This window comes from Sarcophilus harrisii, chromosome 5 (genome assembly GCF_902635505.1).
Source record: "Sarcophilus harrisii chromosome 5, mSarHar1.11, whole genome shotgun sequence".
In the NCBI taxonomy this organism is placed as follows: Eukaryota; Metazoa; Chordata; class Mammalia; order Dasyuromorphia; family Dasyuridae; genus Sarcophilus; species Sarcophilus harrisii.
In genome coordinates this window covers 23863602-23880233 of record NC_045430.1, presented here as the reverse complement: position 1 = coordinate 23880233, position 16632 = coordinate 23863602, and the positions used below count along the sequence as shown (strand labels likewise).

The following is a 16632-nucleotide window of genomic DNA, read 5'->3' as shown; positions in this document are numbered from 1 at the left end:
AATTTATCCACGTGTCAGGAAATCCAGTTTGTCTTGATTACAGACAGCAGCAGGGGGAGTAACATCCAAAGAAACTGTTATGTTAGGGCCAAATTTTATGCGATTGTAAAAGTTGAACAGAGGAGTTGATGCAGTATTTTAACCAAGAAGTAATAGGAAAACAAGGGATTTGGTTGAACTGTTCAGATCTGCATTTAAGGAAGGTTACTTTGACAGCAGTGTGTGGGAGGAATTAAAGTAATGAGACTTGGCAGAAGTAGAGAGATTGGCAGAAAGACCAATTATGAAAGCTGTTGCATTATCAAGGACCTGAATGATGGAGAAGTGAGGGCAGAGGGCAATAGGAGATGTTATGAAGGTAGAAACAGAGAGAAAAGAAAAGAAAGAAAAAAAGGAAGGAAGGAAGGGATAGAGAAAGAAAGAAGAGATAAAGAAAGGAAGGAAGGAAGAGAGAGGGAGGGAGGGAGGAAAAAAGGAAAGGAAGAAAAGTGAAAAAGAAAGAAAGAAAGAAAGAAAGAAAGAAAGAAAGAAAGAAAGAAAGAAAGAAAGAAAGAAAGAAAGAAAGAAAGAAAGAAAGAAAGAAAGAAAGAAAGAAAGAAAGAAAGAAAGAGAAGAAAAGGAAGGAAGGAAGGAAGGAAGGAAGGAAGGAAGGAAGGAAGGAAGGAAGGAAGGAAGGAAGGAAGGAAGGAAGGAAGAAAAATTGGCAGCTGATTAGATAAGAGGCATATCTGTAACAGAAGCCCAACAATTCTTATTAAAATCCCTTTCATGCTCTTTTTGTGTTGAAACATTTGTGGTTATTGTTGCCTAAGTTCATGATAGAAAAAAAACAAATAAACATGTATTTTTTTAAATGCACAGGAAAAAAAAAAACAGGCAGGAAAGAACTAGAGCACTTTTATTAATTACCTGGAGATAGAGACTCAAGGTATAATTTCAGTGGTTCAGGGAACTCCCATGTGAGGAAACTCTAGAAACATAGGTCAGCAGCTTATGGTTTAAGAGAGGTACCTAGAGCATGGTGTGTGTAAGTGATTCACCCAGAATCACATAACCAGTAGAAAAGACTTGCAAGGGTAAGATTATAGATTTAGAGATGGAAGGTCATCGGAGTCAAACCCTCTATTCATGTTGGGAAGACAAAGAGGTAACTAGTTGAAGAGATCTATGTACAAGTTACTGGATTGATAAGAGTTGAATGGTTGACAATCTTATTTTCTAAAAAGCAGCTGCTCAATTACTTCCTCAAATACAGATAAAAAGTAAATTTGCCATTCCTTTCGTTTGGAGATTTTGTTCTGATTTTCACTGCTCTCCAGTCCATCTCCCAGGTTCTTTCGCTTTGGGAGAGAAAAAAACAAAAACAAAAACAAAAACAAAACAACAACAACAACAACAAAACCATGATCTGCTTGAGGATCTTCAATCCGGTAAAATGCTTGATTCAGGGAGAGATCCCCAGACCACAAAAAATTTGATTCATCCTGGGAACTTTATTTGACGAAAATATACATTTTTAAAAATTCAAACTATCAATGGAGAATGTTTAAAGCTTAAAGTTAGAGATACTAGGTTCAAATCTAATCTCTGATACTTAACTGTATGAACTTGGGTAACTCCTTAGCCTCAGTTTCCCCATTTGAATTTCACTAGATGACCCCAAAGGTCCCTTCCTTATCTATGAATGCTATTATCCTAAGTATTGTCCTTCTACTTGAAGAGAACCAAAATGACATCTCTACGTGAGTCCAATTATAGTATGTGGCTGATCAGACCAATACAAGCTTGGAGTGCTCTGCCACAGGTCAGACACAAAAAGTCCCTATCAACATTTAGGGAGCTTCTTTAATTTTGCACATCTCAAATTTCTTTGGGGCTAATTCAATTCTGTTTGCTCCTAGAGCCCAGTACCTTCTCTGATGAGAGCACACCATGCTGGGTGGTTCTGTGCCAGTGTCTCCCACCTCTTATGATCGATTCTAAAGTTCTTAAGAGAGACCTTGAGAGCATCCTTGCATCCCTTTTTCTGACCACTCTGTGAGCACTTGCCATGTGTGAGTTCTCCATAAAATAATTTTTTTTTTGGTAATTTGTGGCCGGCCTAATGGAGTTGTACTCTCTGCAGTAGAGTTGGGATGCTTGGGCAGTTTAGTCCCAGAAACAACCTCAGTGTCTGGTACCTTATCTTGCCACGTGATCGTCAGAATCTTCCTAAGACAATTTAAACGGAAGCGATTCAATTTCTTGGCAAATACTGTCCAGGTTTCACAGGCATACAACAATGAGATCAGCACAACAGCTCTGTAGATCTTAAATTTGGGGGTCAGTCTAATAACTCTACATTTTCCTTTGGAGTTTCCCAAACACTGAGTTAGCTCTGGCAAAGGGTGTGTCGATCTCATTATTAGTGTGGACATCCCTGGAAAGCAGACTGCCGAGGTAAGAGAACTTATCCGCAGCATTCAAAACTTTACCACTTACTGTAACTGATGGTTCCACCTGTGGATGCTGTGGAACTGACTGATGGAGGACTGGGTTTTCTTAGTGTTAATTGTCAGGCCAAAATTGGCACAATTGATCCATACTTTGTTGCATCTCGACTTTAGAGGCTGCATTGAAAGCACAACCATCTGCAACGACCCTCTTGAGTATATGGTATTAAATAATGCTGGTTATAGAGCAGTAATGAACTGAACCAGCTACACCCAGTGAAAGAACTCTGGGAGATGACTATGTACATAGAATTCCCAATCCCAATCCAATTTTGTCTGCCTGCATTTTTGATTTCCTTCACAGGCTAATTGTATACTATTGCAAAGTCCAATTCTTTTTGTACAGCAAAATAACTGTTAGGACATGTATACTTATATTATATTTAATTTATACTTTAACATATTTGACATGTATTGGTTAACCTGCCATCTGGGGGAGGGGGGTGGGGGAAAGGAGGGGAAAAATTGGAACAAGAGGTTTGGTAATTGTCAATGCTATAAAGTTGTAACTTGTATGCATATAACTTGTAAATAAAAAGCTATAATAAAAAAAAATAATGCTGGTTTATACAATTTATTTTCTTACTGTTTGACCTCAGGCAAGACTCTGAACCTCTCAGGTCTCAGTTTCCCCATCTACATAATGAGGAAGCTGGACTAGATACCCTCTGCATTCTAAATATCTTTGAAACACAGGTCTAAAATCCAGGTTTTTACCAGTCACATTGTTCATCTGTCTTGAAAAATAATTCACACTCTGATAAATTTTAAACTATTCAATCAAATGCTGAGGGGATTGTGGGAAAACAAGTGCTTTAATGCACTGAGAGCTGAGAAAGCTATGGGCTTTCCAAACCAGTTTCCATTCCAAACTGGAGAGCAATTTGGAGCTATGTCCAAAGAGCTATTAAAATGTGCATACCCCTAGGGGCAGCTAGTTGTTATAGTGGATAGCTAGCATCAGCCCTAAAGTCAGGAGGACCTGAGTTCAAATTTGACTGCAGACACTTCACACTTCCTGGTTGTGTGACCCTGGGCAAGTCACTTAACCCCAATTGCCTCAGCCAAAAAAGAAGTACATAGCCCTTGACCCAGCAATACCATGATTAAATCTATCCCTTCAAAAGATCAAAGTAGATAAGAACCCATATACACAAAAATATTTATAGCAGCTTATTTGTGGTGGCAGAGTATTAGAAACTGAGGGAGCGCCCATTATCTGGGGATAACTGAATAAATAATGGTAGGTAAATGGAATGAAACACTCTTAAGAAGCGATGAAAAGGAAGGTTTCCGAAAATTCTGAGATGTGTATAAACTGATATGAAATGAAATGTGAAGAATCAGGAGAACAATTTAAAGAGTAACAATATTGCAAGGATAATCAATTCTGAAAGACTAAGGAATTCTGGTCAACACAATGACCACCCAGTTTCAAAGGACTAGTAACAAAACATGATATCCACCTCCAGACAGAACGGACTGATTTTGAGAACAGACTGAAGTACTTCCCTCTCCTTGTCTTCTTTCTTTCCACTGTTTTCCTTTCTCTCTCTTTTCCTTCCTTTCTTTGTTCTTCCCTCCCTCTTCCCTTCTTTCTTTTTCCTTTCTCCTTCTTTTTCCTTCCCTCTTTTCCTTCCTTCTCTTTTTTCCTTCCTCCCTTTCCTCCTTCCTTTCTCCTTTCCTTCCCCCTTCCTTGCTTCTCTTTTCTTCCTTTCCTTTCCTTCCTCTCTTTCTTTCCTTCCTTCCTTCCTGTTTTTTGGACACTAACCCTAACCACACATTTTTGTAATGGGTTTTGTTTTTCTTGCCTTCCCAATGGATGGGGGACGGGGAGGAAGAGAGTTCAGAAAATACAACTGAATTTAAAAAAAAAAAAAAATACACAATCTAGATTGAAAACTCTATTTTTTTTTTTTTCAGCCTCCCAGGAAGAACTTTGGTGACTTGTTTATTTAATGTGTTACTGTTGTGCCCGATTCAACCCTATGAGAAAGTGGAACATTTTTGGACTGCCTGGAGAAGAACAGCTTGAAAGTGGGTGAGAAGTCACACAGGAACCACTCCAGTAAATGGACATGTGAGTTATGGACCTCAGAACTGGGCTCCCAATTTCCAGGGTCCTGCCACTGTCGCACCAGGGGTGCCCTTCAGAAGCTTTGAGAAGCTTCCCACGGCAGAAATCATGAAATAATGTGCATGTACTATGTGACCCAAAGGAGCCTCACTTTCCCCAAAGGTGTGGTGAGGGCTGCTTGGGACAGTGGCTGCCTTTCATCACAGGCTGGTGTTATCTCCGCGATCGGTGGCATCCAGAAATGGAGAGCATCCAATAGAGAACTGCCTCCTTCGCAGTTTCTGATCTTGCTCTCCCTGAAAAACTCACTACCCATCAGTCCCCATGGGTGGAGGGCCAGATCAGTATCAGGCAGGTGTGTAACAGAGAATGTTTGTGACAGAATCCTCCTGCTCAGCAGTGACATTGTGAGGTACAGAACCCTGGGGCTTATTGGGGTAGGGGGGATCGAGACTTAGAGACGTGGACTCATCCGGATAATCGTACCCTTTTTAATAGGAGATGGAGGGAGACAAACAGAGAGAGAGTTGGAGACAGAGTCAAAGATGGAGAGAGAGAGTCAGAGACAGAAACAGTGATGGAGAGAGAGACAGAGAAAGAGACAGTCAGAGACAGACAAGAGATGAGAGCCAGAGAGCCAGAGGCTGTCAGACAGAGAAATAGAGACAGAAAACACAGAGATAGACAGAGACAGAGAGAGACAGTCAGAGAGAGTCAGAGACAGAAAGAGAAAGAGAGAGTCAGAGACAGAAAGACACAGGGACAGAGACAGAAACAGTGATGGAGAGAGAGACAGAGAAAGAGACAGTCAGAGACAGACAAGAGATGAGAGTCAGAGAGCCAGAGGCAGTCAGACAGAGAAATAGAGACAGAAAACACAGAGATAGAGAGAGAGACAGTCAGAGAGAGTCAGAGACAGAAAGACACATAGAGACAGAGACAGAGAGAGAGAGACAGAGACAGACAAGAGATGAGAGTCAGAGAGCCAGAGGCAGTCAGACAGAGAAATAGAGACAGAAAACACAGAGATAGACAGAGACAGAGAGAGATAGTCAGAGAGAGTCAGAGACAGAAAGACACACAGAGACAGAGACAGTCAGAAACAGAGACAGAGAGAGACAGTCAGAGACAGACAAGAGTCAGAGAGACAGAGTCAGAGACAGAGAGAGGCAGAAAGCAGAGATAGACAGAAATAGAGAAAAAGAGAGTCAGAAAGAGACAGAAATAGAGCCAGAGCCAGAGATGGATCTTGGAAATCACCCCCCTCCTTTTACAAAGGAGGAGCTGGAGGCCCCGAGGACCTGACTTGGGCTGTAAGACTCCAGGCCTTCTAGGGAGTTAAGAGCTAAATGCGGCGCCCCCTCTCCCCGCGTTCCGGGTCCTCCCGGTGGGGCCGCCGCCGTCCCAAGGCTGGAGCCCACGTTGATGCTCGTGTGAACAACGGCCTCGGTCAGCGCTCTGCCCCTAGCTGTGAATCACGGGACAAACCCCTTAACTCTGCATCTGTGGCTTCAGAGCGTCTCTGGGGCTCCTTTCCGGGCCGCCTCTCAGGCGGAAAAACTCCCCACACAAAGTCAAACGCATCAACAGACATCCATTAGGCACCTGCTGCAAGCCTGGCATCGCGCCAAGGAGCAGCGCGGGGCCAGAGCCACGGAGACCTCGATCTGGGTCCGGCCTCCGGGTGCGCCCCTGGGGGGGAGGGGGAGCGGGCAGATGTCAGCCTGCGTGGGGAAGAACCTCCTCACAACCAGCGGGCGACGGACGGGTCTTGTCCGGGCGAGGAAAGGGCAGCCCCGGGACCTAAGAGCAATAACCACTTTGCAAAGCAATCACTGACCTTGGGCTGGAAAGAAGACGCTGAAGGGTCGTCACCTCTAACCCGACCCTCCCATTTCACAGATGAGGAAACTAAGGCCCGGAGAAGAGGCGGGACCCCCGGAGGGGGCGCCAGCCGGCGGGTGCACGGCGGCAGAAGGAAACGACGGCAGGAGCCCCTCCTGGGTCTCGCTGCCCATCACGTGACTTCGCGGGGCCCCTCCCGGCCCTTTCCTCGTTTGTAAAACCAGGAGCCTGGGCTGCGCGGTCTGAGCCTCAGTTTCCCCAGCTGTAAAATAAAGAGCCCGGGGCTGGGTGGTCTCTGGGGTCCCTTCCACTATTAGATCCACAATCCTTTGCGATACAGGGCAAATTAAGTCGTTCCCCGGGGCCCGCGACCTTCCTGGGCCTCAGTTTCCCCTCCGTCGCCATCCTCCACCAGGCCCAGGAGCACGTCTCCCAGGGGCGGGGCCCCCGCTCGGGTACCCAAGCCCGGACGCTCCCGGGGGAGAGAAGACGCATGCGCGCGCGTCTCTTCCTCGGGGAGGCGTGCCAGGCGCGTGTGCGCATGTGCGCGCCGAGCCCCCGCGTGAGAGAATCGCGGCCCCGCCCCCAGGGCTCCGCCCCGCGGACCCCGCCCCTCCGTCGGTGTCGGCCTCGGGCAGTCCCTTCCTCCGTCCGTCCGGAGCTCGCTCGGAGGCGGCGGAGGCTGCGGCGGCCATGGCGGCCTCGGGGGCGGGCGGCGGGCACGGCGGGCACGGCGGCCCCGGCCCGAGCGGCTACCAGGCGGCCCCGGCCGCCTGCCGCGTGGGCGCGTGGGTGCTGTGCGCGCTGTGGGAGCCGCTGAGCCCCGCGCAGCTGCGGCGGCTGGAGGAGCACCGCTACTCGTCGGCCGGCACGTCGCTGCTGGAGCCCGCGCTGCAGCCCTTCTGGAACTGGCTGGTGGCGCGCGTCCCGCTCTGGGTGTCGCCCAACGCCATCACCCTGACGGGGCTGCTGCTCAACCTGCTCAGCACGCTGCTGCTCATCTTCTACTGCCCCACGGCCACGGAGGAGGTGAGGCGGGACCGCGCCCCCGCCGAGGGGGGCTCCCGGGAGTGACGCCCCCTGAGCGCGGCGTGGGGGAGGGGGGCGCCCGCCGAGCGCGCCGAGTGGGGCTCCCGGGAGTGACGCCCCTCAGATTGCCCCGAGGCTTCTCCCGCCCTGACACCCCCTGAGCGCGGCGTGGGGGAGGGGGGCGCCCGCCGAGCGCCCCGAGGGGCTCCCGGGAGTGACACCCGCCGAGCGCGGCGAGGGGGGCTCCCGGGAGTGACGCCCCCTGAGCGCCTGGAGGCTTCTCCCGCCCTGACACCCCCTGAGCGCGGGCGGGGGGCTCCCGGGAGTAACGCCCCACAGAGCGCGGCGTGGGGGAGGGGGGCGCCCGCCGAGCGCGGCGAGTGGGGCTCCCGGGAGCGACGCCCCTCAGAGCGCCCCGAGGCTTCTCTCGCCCTGACACCCCCTGAGCGCGGCGCGGGGGAGGGGGGCGCCCGCCGAGCGCCCCGAGGGGCTCCCGGGAGTGACACCCCCTGAGCGCCCCGAGGCTTCTCCCGCCCTGACACCCCCTGTGCGCGGCGCGGGGCTTCCGGGAGTGACACCCGCCGAGCGCCCCGAGGCTTCTCCCGCCCTGACACCGCTGAGTGCGCCGAGCGCCTCGGTTGGGGGTGGGGATATACCTGTGCTGGCCCTTCCCCCACCTCCTCTGGTTCCCCTGCAGACAACCCCCCCCCTCGCAGAGCCTTCTTCAGTGATTCTCCCCCAGAGACACCCTGGCAGTCCCCATCCCAGACAGCCTCCTTCCCAGCCTTCCCCCTGCCCTCCCCACCAGAGGCCCCTGCGCCTTCCAGGGGGCCATCCCCCTTACCAACTGTGACCTTGAATGACAGCTGCTCATCTCTGGGGGCCCCAAAAGACCCTTGGGAGACCCTCCCAGGAGGCTCCCCCGGGCATCCCCTGTCCCTCTCTCTCCCCAGACCTAAGGAAGACACTTCCCTTAGCACCCCACCCCCTTTTTACAGAGGAGGAAACTGAGGCACACAGAGTCACACCCGGACCAGGGTCTCCTTAGCCTGAGAAGGGGCAGAGCCATTCTCCCTGCCTCCAGCAGCTGCCACCTTTGACTTTGTGGGCTTCTTTTGGATCTTGGCTGGAAAACCTCCGAGTGTATTGGCCAAGACCTGAGCGATGGCCTTTGACCGTTTTCCGAATCATGTTTGTTGCTCTTGGTTCTAGAAAAGTCTTGCATTTCCTGTTACTTATCAAAGATATCTTTTTAAATATAACTTCCCTGAAACACACAGCCCTGCCTTTAAAAAAAAAAAAAAAAAGAGGGAGAAGGCCTGAGGTTCTGCTGCCCTGACCCCATTTACTTGTGCCATTATTATGGATTGGAAGTAGCTGGTGGGCTTAACTTTGGACATCTCCTCTTGGCTTATCTGAGAGACAATTTCATCCCTTTGTTGTCTTTTTAAAGCTCCAAAGTTCGTCTGAATATTGCTGATTAGATTGTAAAAATATCATTTCTTATTGGAAAAGACTTTTCAGAATATCCTGTTGCACTAAAGTATGAGGGGGGAATGTCACAGTGCTCACACTTGGGATGTTCCTCATGGGGTCACTTCATGAAATTTGCTCTGGCAGCCCGGCTTCTGCAGAGACTTGGCGGGTCTCCAGGAGAGGCTGCAGATGAAAGGAGTGAAACCCGCTCTTTAGAGTGCCTTGTGCTGGGGGAGACCCGGAGAGGAGAAAGGCTGTTTGGTAAAAAGATGTAAAATATATTGACCTCACCTGGTGCTTTGAGGGTGTTTTGTTTTTTTTGTTTTGGGGAGTTAAGCTTTGCCATGATACTCACCTTTGTGAATTGATTGAGAATGGGACATTTAAATCTGGGATGGTCAGTCAGCATTTTTCCTTCCAGAAGACCCTTTTTTCTCACCAGAGCCTCAAGGGCCTCATGTGGTTACTCTAGATTCCAGTGAAGGTAACTTCTGGGTCACAGAAGAGAAACTCCGGGTCTGACAGGTCATTGAGGGTGACGCTGATGTCTTCCTTCTGAGGAGGTCTTTAGTTTATCCCATTGTCTGGCCTCAGGGCAGGGACTGGTTTTGCTTCCTCTGTGTCCCCAGTGCTCTGGTACACAGTGTTGTGGCCTTACTCCAGCCAGATGACCATAGCCTGCTCCATTGCATTGTGAGTAAAGAGTGGCTCTCTTCTGTCCAGGAAATTATCCCCTCCTGTTGTCCTCCTCCAGGGACCTGAGGCCACCCTAGAAATGACTTCCTACTCCCTGAACTTGCCATTCTCCCTGATTTAATGGCAACTCATTGAGGTCAGGGAGTTTCATTTGTTATCCCTGTGGTTGCTTAGTAAATGCTCAATAAATGCTCCTTACAGGGTGTGTCTCTCCTCAGAGAGGGTAGGATTAGGACAGTTTCATTTTTGCCTCTATCCCCAGGGCCTGGCAGTTGTAGGGTCTCCCTAATTGTAGAATGAATTTTTTCATTGAAAGGGTTCATTGAGACTCCTTTTAGGAGTCACTTGTTCTGCTGTGTCATGTCAACAAGTGTTCATTAGGTGCGGGGCACAGAGTCCCAGAAACCGGCCCCTCTTCTCAGAAAAAGCATCCAGGACCTCTAGGATGATATATAAGAATGTGGGACAGGGGCTGCTAGCCACGGATCCATCCTTCTCAGCCGGGGCAGTACCTTTCAGAAATGAGCTGATCATGGGTCACAGAGACCTCGGATGATGTTGATCACATTCACAATAAAAACACTTGTCCTTCACCTTTCTTCCTGTGCCCTTGAGGCTGAGGAGAAGGAAGAAGGCACAGGCCCAGAATGGGCCAGGGAAACCTAAGGAGATCTGGCCTCCACCAGTGTGTCAGTCAGATTTGGCGTCCAGGGTTACTCTGATGTGAGTGGTTCCACTGTTGCGGGGAACAGGACTAAAAGGGAAGTGAGTCCGTGTTCCTTTTACCATCCTAGCGTGGAACAGTGGAAGGGGCCTCCCAGGTGAAGCCTCTGAGGCCCAGAGTAAAGAAGTGTCTGAGTGACCAGGTTAGGGCACCAGAGCCAGGATTCGGACCCAGAGCCTCTGAGCCAAAGTGGGCGCTTTCCACCCCAGCAAACCTGTCCTGGACTTACTCTTGACTTATCGGAGATCAGAATACTAGCTCTCTCGATCCCCTGTCGATTGGTGAGATTATTCAGCCAGCGTGTCCTGGGCATGTGTACCCGGGCTTCAGAGCTACCTTTGCATCTGCATTTAGTCTAGACAAGTACCTGAGCTTTGGGAGGTCTCCCGGATTTTGTCTAGAGACAGGAGCTGTCCAACTGCTTTGTTAATGGGAGAGGGGGTTACAGGCTCAGTTAAGCAAAGCTCTCCTTGCAGAAGTAGCAGATTTTGGCTTCTTTTAGCCTGGGAAGTGAAGAGACCTGACGAATGCAATGCTTTCTGCTCACTTAATTGAATCCCCCAGATCGGGAGAGCAAAGGTTTGGGTGGATCATATTTTCTTTTTGAAACACTTGGCTACTTTTTACTTTGAGATTTAGTTTTAGCCAATCTTATCCGTTTTAGGGAAGTGCAGACAAACGCGGAGGTGAAGTAATTTTGCAATTTTCTTTGAATTAGACATAACTGAGTCATCCTAGTGGTTTATCCATTGTAAATGGTTCTGTTTTGTGGAGTAAGCTTGGTAGTCCTTTCTTATAGAGTTTGTCGATTTTCTTCCTTATTTTGCAGGATAATAGGAACCACTGCCTATAATATGGTTTGCCATTTCTACCATATGATTTCATATTCTAGGCAAAGGAATTTCAGCTTCTCAAGGGCAAGAATGGTTTCATTTTTGTCTTTTCTCCTCAGTGTAGCATAGGGCCTGATTCTTGTGAAAACTTAATAATTACTTTTTGAGTGAACCTATCCATGAATTAGACATCCATAGGCTGAGAAGCTGCTCTTCCATTTACCTGTTACTATGTTTTCTATGCACCTTATTTAATGAAAAACTTGTCTGAATATTTAAGTTGCTCACCTGGTCTAATAATTGACACCTGCCATAAATCTTTCTGTATATCATTTAATCAGATTGCTGTGGTTGATTTATTCTGAAGGTCTCTAAAAACAAAGAATTACTTTTTTACTTTTGTAAATTTTTTTTGTAATTACTTTTTTATTTTTGTAATTACTATTGCAAAAGTAGTCTAAGCCTTTTAGTATAATCATGCTTCTTACAGCTTAAGTTTGTGGAATTTGGTTATCTAAAAACAGTTTTTGAGTTTCTATAATTTGTAGGGGAGATTTTTTCAAGAGAGGGAGGTTTCCCTCATGTGAAGGGATATCATGGGTAAGAAAGCTCTGTCTGCTGATGCGGACAGGTAGCTCTTGTCAGTGGAGACTCAAGGCCAGTGTGGGATAGGTGAGGGCAGCCCATCTTCACCCCCAAATCAGCTCTCTCTCCCTCCATTGCTCCGTGCTGTAAATGAAAACCAGAGAGCGGCAGACCTATCAGGAGAGAGTTGTTTGTGTATAGATGTAGGTGGGTAGTTTTTTTAATGGAAATTGGAATGTTTCAGTGGAAATGGAATGTTCATGAGAAGATCAGATGAAAAAGAGAAAGGATAATAATATTGTTACTTAGCATGTGGTTGTCTTAAAAATCCTTGTGCTCACCCTGTCTGTCACTTTCCTACCAAAGCAGCAAAGACTCTTTCCTTCCCTTTCCACTTCTGTACCCCATTGGTTTTACTTGGAAGGATGGAGAAAATCCCTCTTGTGTTCAGAATCTCCATTAATGCTCCTGAAGGCTTTTCATATGATTACATGCATTACAGATGGTGTGAATGAACCTTAGGGGTTTCTTTCTCAGAAGGTGAATTATCTTTGTGATCCATGATGGGCGAGGCCTGTTATATTTTCCCATTTTCCCCACCCATCAGAATGTGTTTGCCCACTGTGTGGCCACTGCCCAGTAAATATTTGCTGCTTGAATGAGATGGGCCTCTAGACTGTAATATCTGTGGATAAATCCTGTCTTGACTCTGCCTGAAAACCAAAAGCTGGCTGAAAGTTATAATCAGGTTCTATCATCGTTACAGTTAATGACTGTGACAATTTGATTTTTAAATGTCAACAATTTGGTATTTATTTTCCTTAGAATAGATGGAGTCAGGAAGACTTTGGGTTCCAGTTTAATTCAGATACTTATGAGTGATGTAGCCTTGGGCATGCTTGTTCATTTCTTGAAGTCTCATCTGTAAAATGAGGTTTACTTCATAGGGCTATTTTGAAAATCTAATATTAAAACATCTCAAGCGAGGTCTTGTACTGACCGTCAGCTCTTTCTTTCTTAGGACCACAGGAGGGCTCTTAGAACAGGATGCATTGTCCATCCCAGGTACCTTCCTCACCTCTCCTATCCAGGTAATAACACAGTCAGTTTTCTGGTTAAATCTGTTGAGGAAGTTGATTATATATTTAAGTATGGAGCAAATTGAGTACCTCACTATCCACTGAGAATTCACCTTGAACTCTTTACCTTTCATGTACATTCCCGGGTATGAGCGTCCTTTTTGTGCCAGGATTGATGGGTTTTTTTTGGGGGGGGGGGGGAGTGTTACTTTTTTTTTATCAGAAGGTCATTGAACAGGATTGTTTCTATAGTTATATCTAGACGGTGTGGTAGAACTGGTCCCTGGAAAAGCCAAATGTTAAATTTTCAGTATGGACATTTACACTTCAGAAATGAACAAAGGCTACAAACCCAAGGATGGATCTATTGTGTTGTTGATTATCTACATTTAGGAAAGTGATAGAGAAAATTTAATCATTCAGATTGAATTTAAAAGTGTGTCTTGGGAACATTGATGTGGAGAGCCAATTGTTAAAACTTTCCCCAGCATGCCTCTGGGATATCTGGTGGTTAAACTTGCCCCTGGATATCTTCTAGAGGCCCCTGGGCTGTGGCTCTTCCTGTAAGCTCAGTGATAGTTTGTAAAGGAAGCTGCAAGGAGGCTTTGCCAAGCCTGTTGTATTTTCATGACTAACAAGTAACAAGCGCATTGTGACCTTGTGCGCCACATCTTTAATTAGATGTGAAATGGTAATGATGTAGCGGGCATGGCAAAGCCACTGTCATTGGTAGCTGAGCTCCAGCTTTGCCAGGTGGCTGGGAGTAAGGATAAAGCTCCAGGTTGTTTTGATGTGCCTTTCTGCAACTTAGAACAACGTCCCCGTCACTCTGTAGCCCAGGCCCCTTTCCTGAGGACCTTTCTGGGGCTGGGATCCCCTAGCACAGCAGGAGTGGCTCCCCTGGGGAGCATAGCCACTCCTCCCCTGGGACTGCTCAGCTCAGGCCCCAGCTTTGAACTTCGGCCCTGCATCAGCAGCAGGCTTTGGGCCTCGGCACCCTGGGTATCCTGTAGACCTCCCAAGCTAGCAGGGCTAAAATGTCCGCTGGGGTTTCCCCCAGCCCCAGGCCAGCTGCTTTTGGAGGTCCTTTGTCTCCGAGTCGCCCACCTTTGCATCCTTCCTGCTTTCCTGGATGGCTCTTGTGACCCTTCCACGGCCAAGCTTGTTTTTTCTACCTCAGCAGCCTCTCTTAGCCACTTCCCTGGCGCAGACATTTATCCGAGCCTTGATGTGACGGCCTCCTGGTTGGCTCATTGCTTCCTCTCCCCCTTTTCCAATCGTTCCCCCCACCAAAGTGCCAGACATTTTCCTCAAATACAGGGAAGGCGCTAGTGAGAGTTAGGGGAGCAGGAGGTAGTGGCATGAAAGTATATGATGGCTGGGCCCAAGGGGGTTTGTATCCAGGCACTGGAGACCCCATTGGGTGGCCAGATCTTTGAGAGCAGTGTGCAGGATGGACTGGAGGAGGCAGGAGGCCTGACGGAGGGAGGAGGTGAGCAGGAGCATCCAGAGCCGCAGGGGAGCCCATGTTGTCCTCCCACTGCAGTCGGGATCCGACTCGGTGTTGCAGAAGACCGAGAGGTTATGAATCCCCCCAAAAAGGGCAGGATGTCTCAGAAGGGCTCATCTCTGGCATTGCTGTGGAGTTAGAAAAGGTTACATGGACACATGTAACAGGGGCTGGTTCTTTGTGGTTCAGAATGCTCTCGAAATTTCCAAGGTAGGCAGCCTGGTACTCACTCGTGTAGGGCTGTCTGCAGGGGCTTCCCCTTCTCATGCCCTCAGCTGTCCTGCTCTCTGCCAGCCATACAGGGGGTAGATCATAGTGGACCCTGCTTTTATTAGCCAGAGACCTTTGGCCAATCTTCTGTAGAAACACATTCTGGTTTTAAAAGGTACTCCCTGGGGAGAGCCCCGTTGTTCTTGGGGTCAGAGGTTTTCCTTGTGATACAGAAGGGAAGCCCCCAGAAATCCTGGAAGTGCAGAGCCCTGGAGATGATGTAAGGAAAGGGGCCCTCGGCAGGTCGAGCTGCCCCTTGGACCAGCTGAAGCCTTCTGAGTGCTCACTTGCTTCACGCCCCCATCTCTGGTCCTGGCAGAGGACCTTCCCAGCCACATGAACCTCCTCACTCTCCCCTCCCTGTCGGGATACGATGAGGTTTGTTTCGAAGCCTCCGGGGGTCAGAAGCCTTGGGAAGGAGCCCCATGGGGTGACCCTGACTCTGCACAAGGATTGAATCCCAAGACCAGTGGGAACGCAGGAGCTCTTTGGGCCTATGATTGCTGTATGATCGATGCTGTGGCTTCTCTAACATCTAGCTGGCCGGCTCCCCACTCCCCCAAGGGAGAGGTGACCCTGCGGGGGGCCCACGAAGGCCTGGGGAATGCCTCAGAGGCGCCAATGAGGCCCCAGCCCGGAGCTGGCTGCCCTGGGGCCCATGGAATCTGTCCCCACCCAGAGGAGGGGCATCTGCCACCTCAACTGAGGCTTCTGGGCCTACCAAGCCCAAGGTACCTCCTTCCCCATAAAGACTGAAAGTGAAATCCTGAGAAAAACAGTGGCCAGATAATCAAGCCCCAAGAGTGACGCGGGAACTCAGGACTTTCTTGCTGCCTGTAAAACTCTCGGGAGGAAATTTGTACTTTGTACCTCCCTAGGGGTGGCCTAGAAGGCCATTCTGCCCTAGGACTTGGTGTATGGCACAGAGGCAAGCAGCAGCCTTGGAGCCCCAGTCCTTGCCAGCTGTTGGCCCTCCTGGGGGGAGCTCTCAGCATGAGGCAACCCCAGTCCCTGGACAAGGTTACAGACCCTCCCCCCCCCCCCATGGCACCCTGGGGCAAAGGGCTGGAAGGCCACTACCTTGTTCCTGTGCTGGTCTCTTCTTGGCATCTCAGTGCCTTTTCTGAAAGGCGATGAGCAAAACGGGAACAACTGTAAATGTCACCCAGTCAGTCTACAAACCAGGTCCTCTCCCCGGGGTCTGGGAACTTGCTTCTGGAAAGATGCCTTACATTTCTTCCCAGCCAACCTCCTTCGGAACTCCCCATTTTCTCCCTGCCCTAGCGGCAGGCCTCTAAGAAGGGTCCTCGGGCTTCCGAGGACACTGTCAGGAGTGGCGCGGTTGGACACCAGAAGGTGAAGAGCCCCGGTCCAGAGCACCAGGATGCGGCCAAGTGCACCCAAGGACAGCCAGGACGGCTCAGGCCTCGGGGCCCAGCTGAGGGTGTGACATGGAGGAGCAAGGGAGGGCTGGGAGCAGGGCCTTCGCGCAGGAGGGCTGGGGCAGTTCTGTGGCACCCGCTGGGCAGCGCACTGTGCCAGACACGGCAGAGGGTTTGTTCTGGACTGACGTGGTTACGAGCTCCTCGGTGAAGAGTTAGAAGAGATCTCATGGGCCCACAAGAGGCTGTGGCCTCTACAGCAAAAGACAGGGCTTCCTGATTTAAGAGGTACCCTGGAAACGTGAACTTGTGGCACGTGCACCCCACGGTCCAAGTCTCCTCTGCATCGCACCTTACCAAACCAGGCCCCGGGCATCCCAGGCCCCTTCCTTCCTCCCTCTTTCTCCTTAGCCCCACAAGGAGGGATCACGGGACTGAGGACAAAGGGCTGACTTTCTTTGCTGCTTTGTATTCAGCATGTGGCCATGACATAGCCAGGTTATTCCTTAGGTGTCTGAGAGCCCTGAACAGTACATCCCTCCCCAACTGTCTTCTGTTAAATCAGCCTTTAAATGGATATTGTCCTTGACTCCTCCCTGGATTTCAGGCCATCTTTTATCCCACATCTTTGTTC

General features: G+C 49.2%; 1 protein-coding gene across 1 annotated transcript in view; it reads left to right on the top strand.

Annotated features, from left to right (window-relative positions):
* Positions 1-7012: 7012 nt before the first annotated feature.
* Positions 7013-16632, top strand: part of CHPT1 (choline phosphotransferase 1) — a 31396-nt gene continuing 21776 nt past the window's right edge. The window contains exon 1 of the mRNA XM_031940805.1: positions 7013-7443. Coding sequence (XP_031796665.1) covers positions 7108-7443 — 336 coding nt within the window. The 5' untranslated portion in view covers positions 7013-7107. The remainder of the gene's footprint in view (positions 7444-16632) is intronic.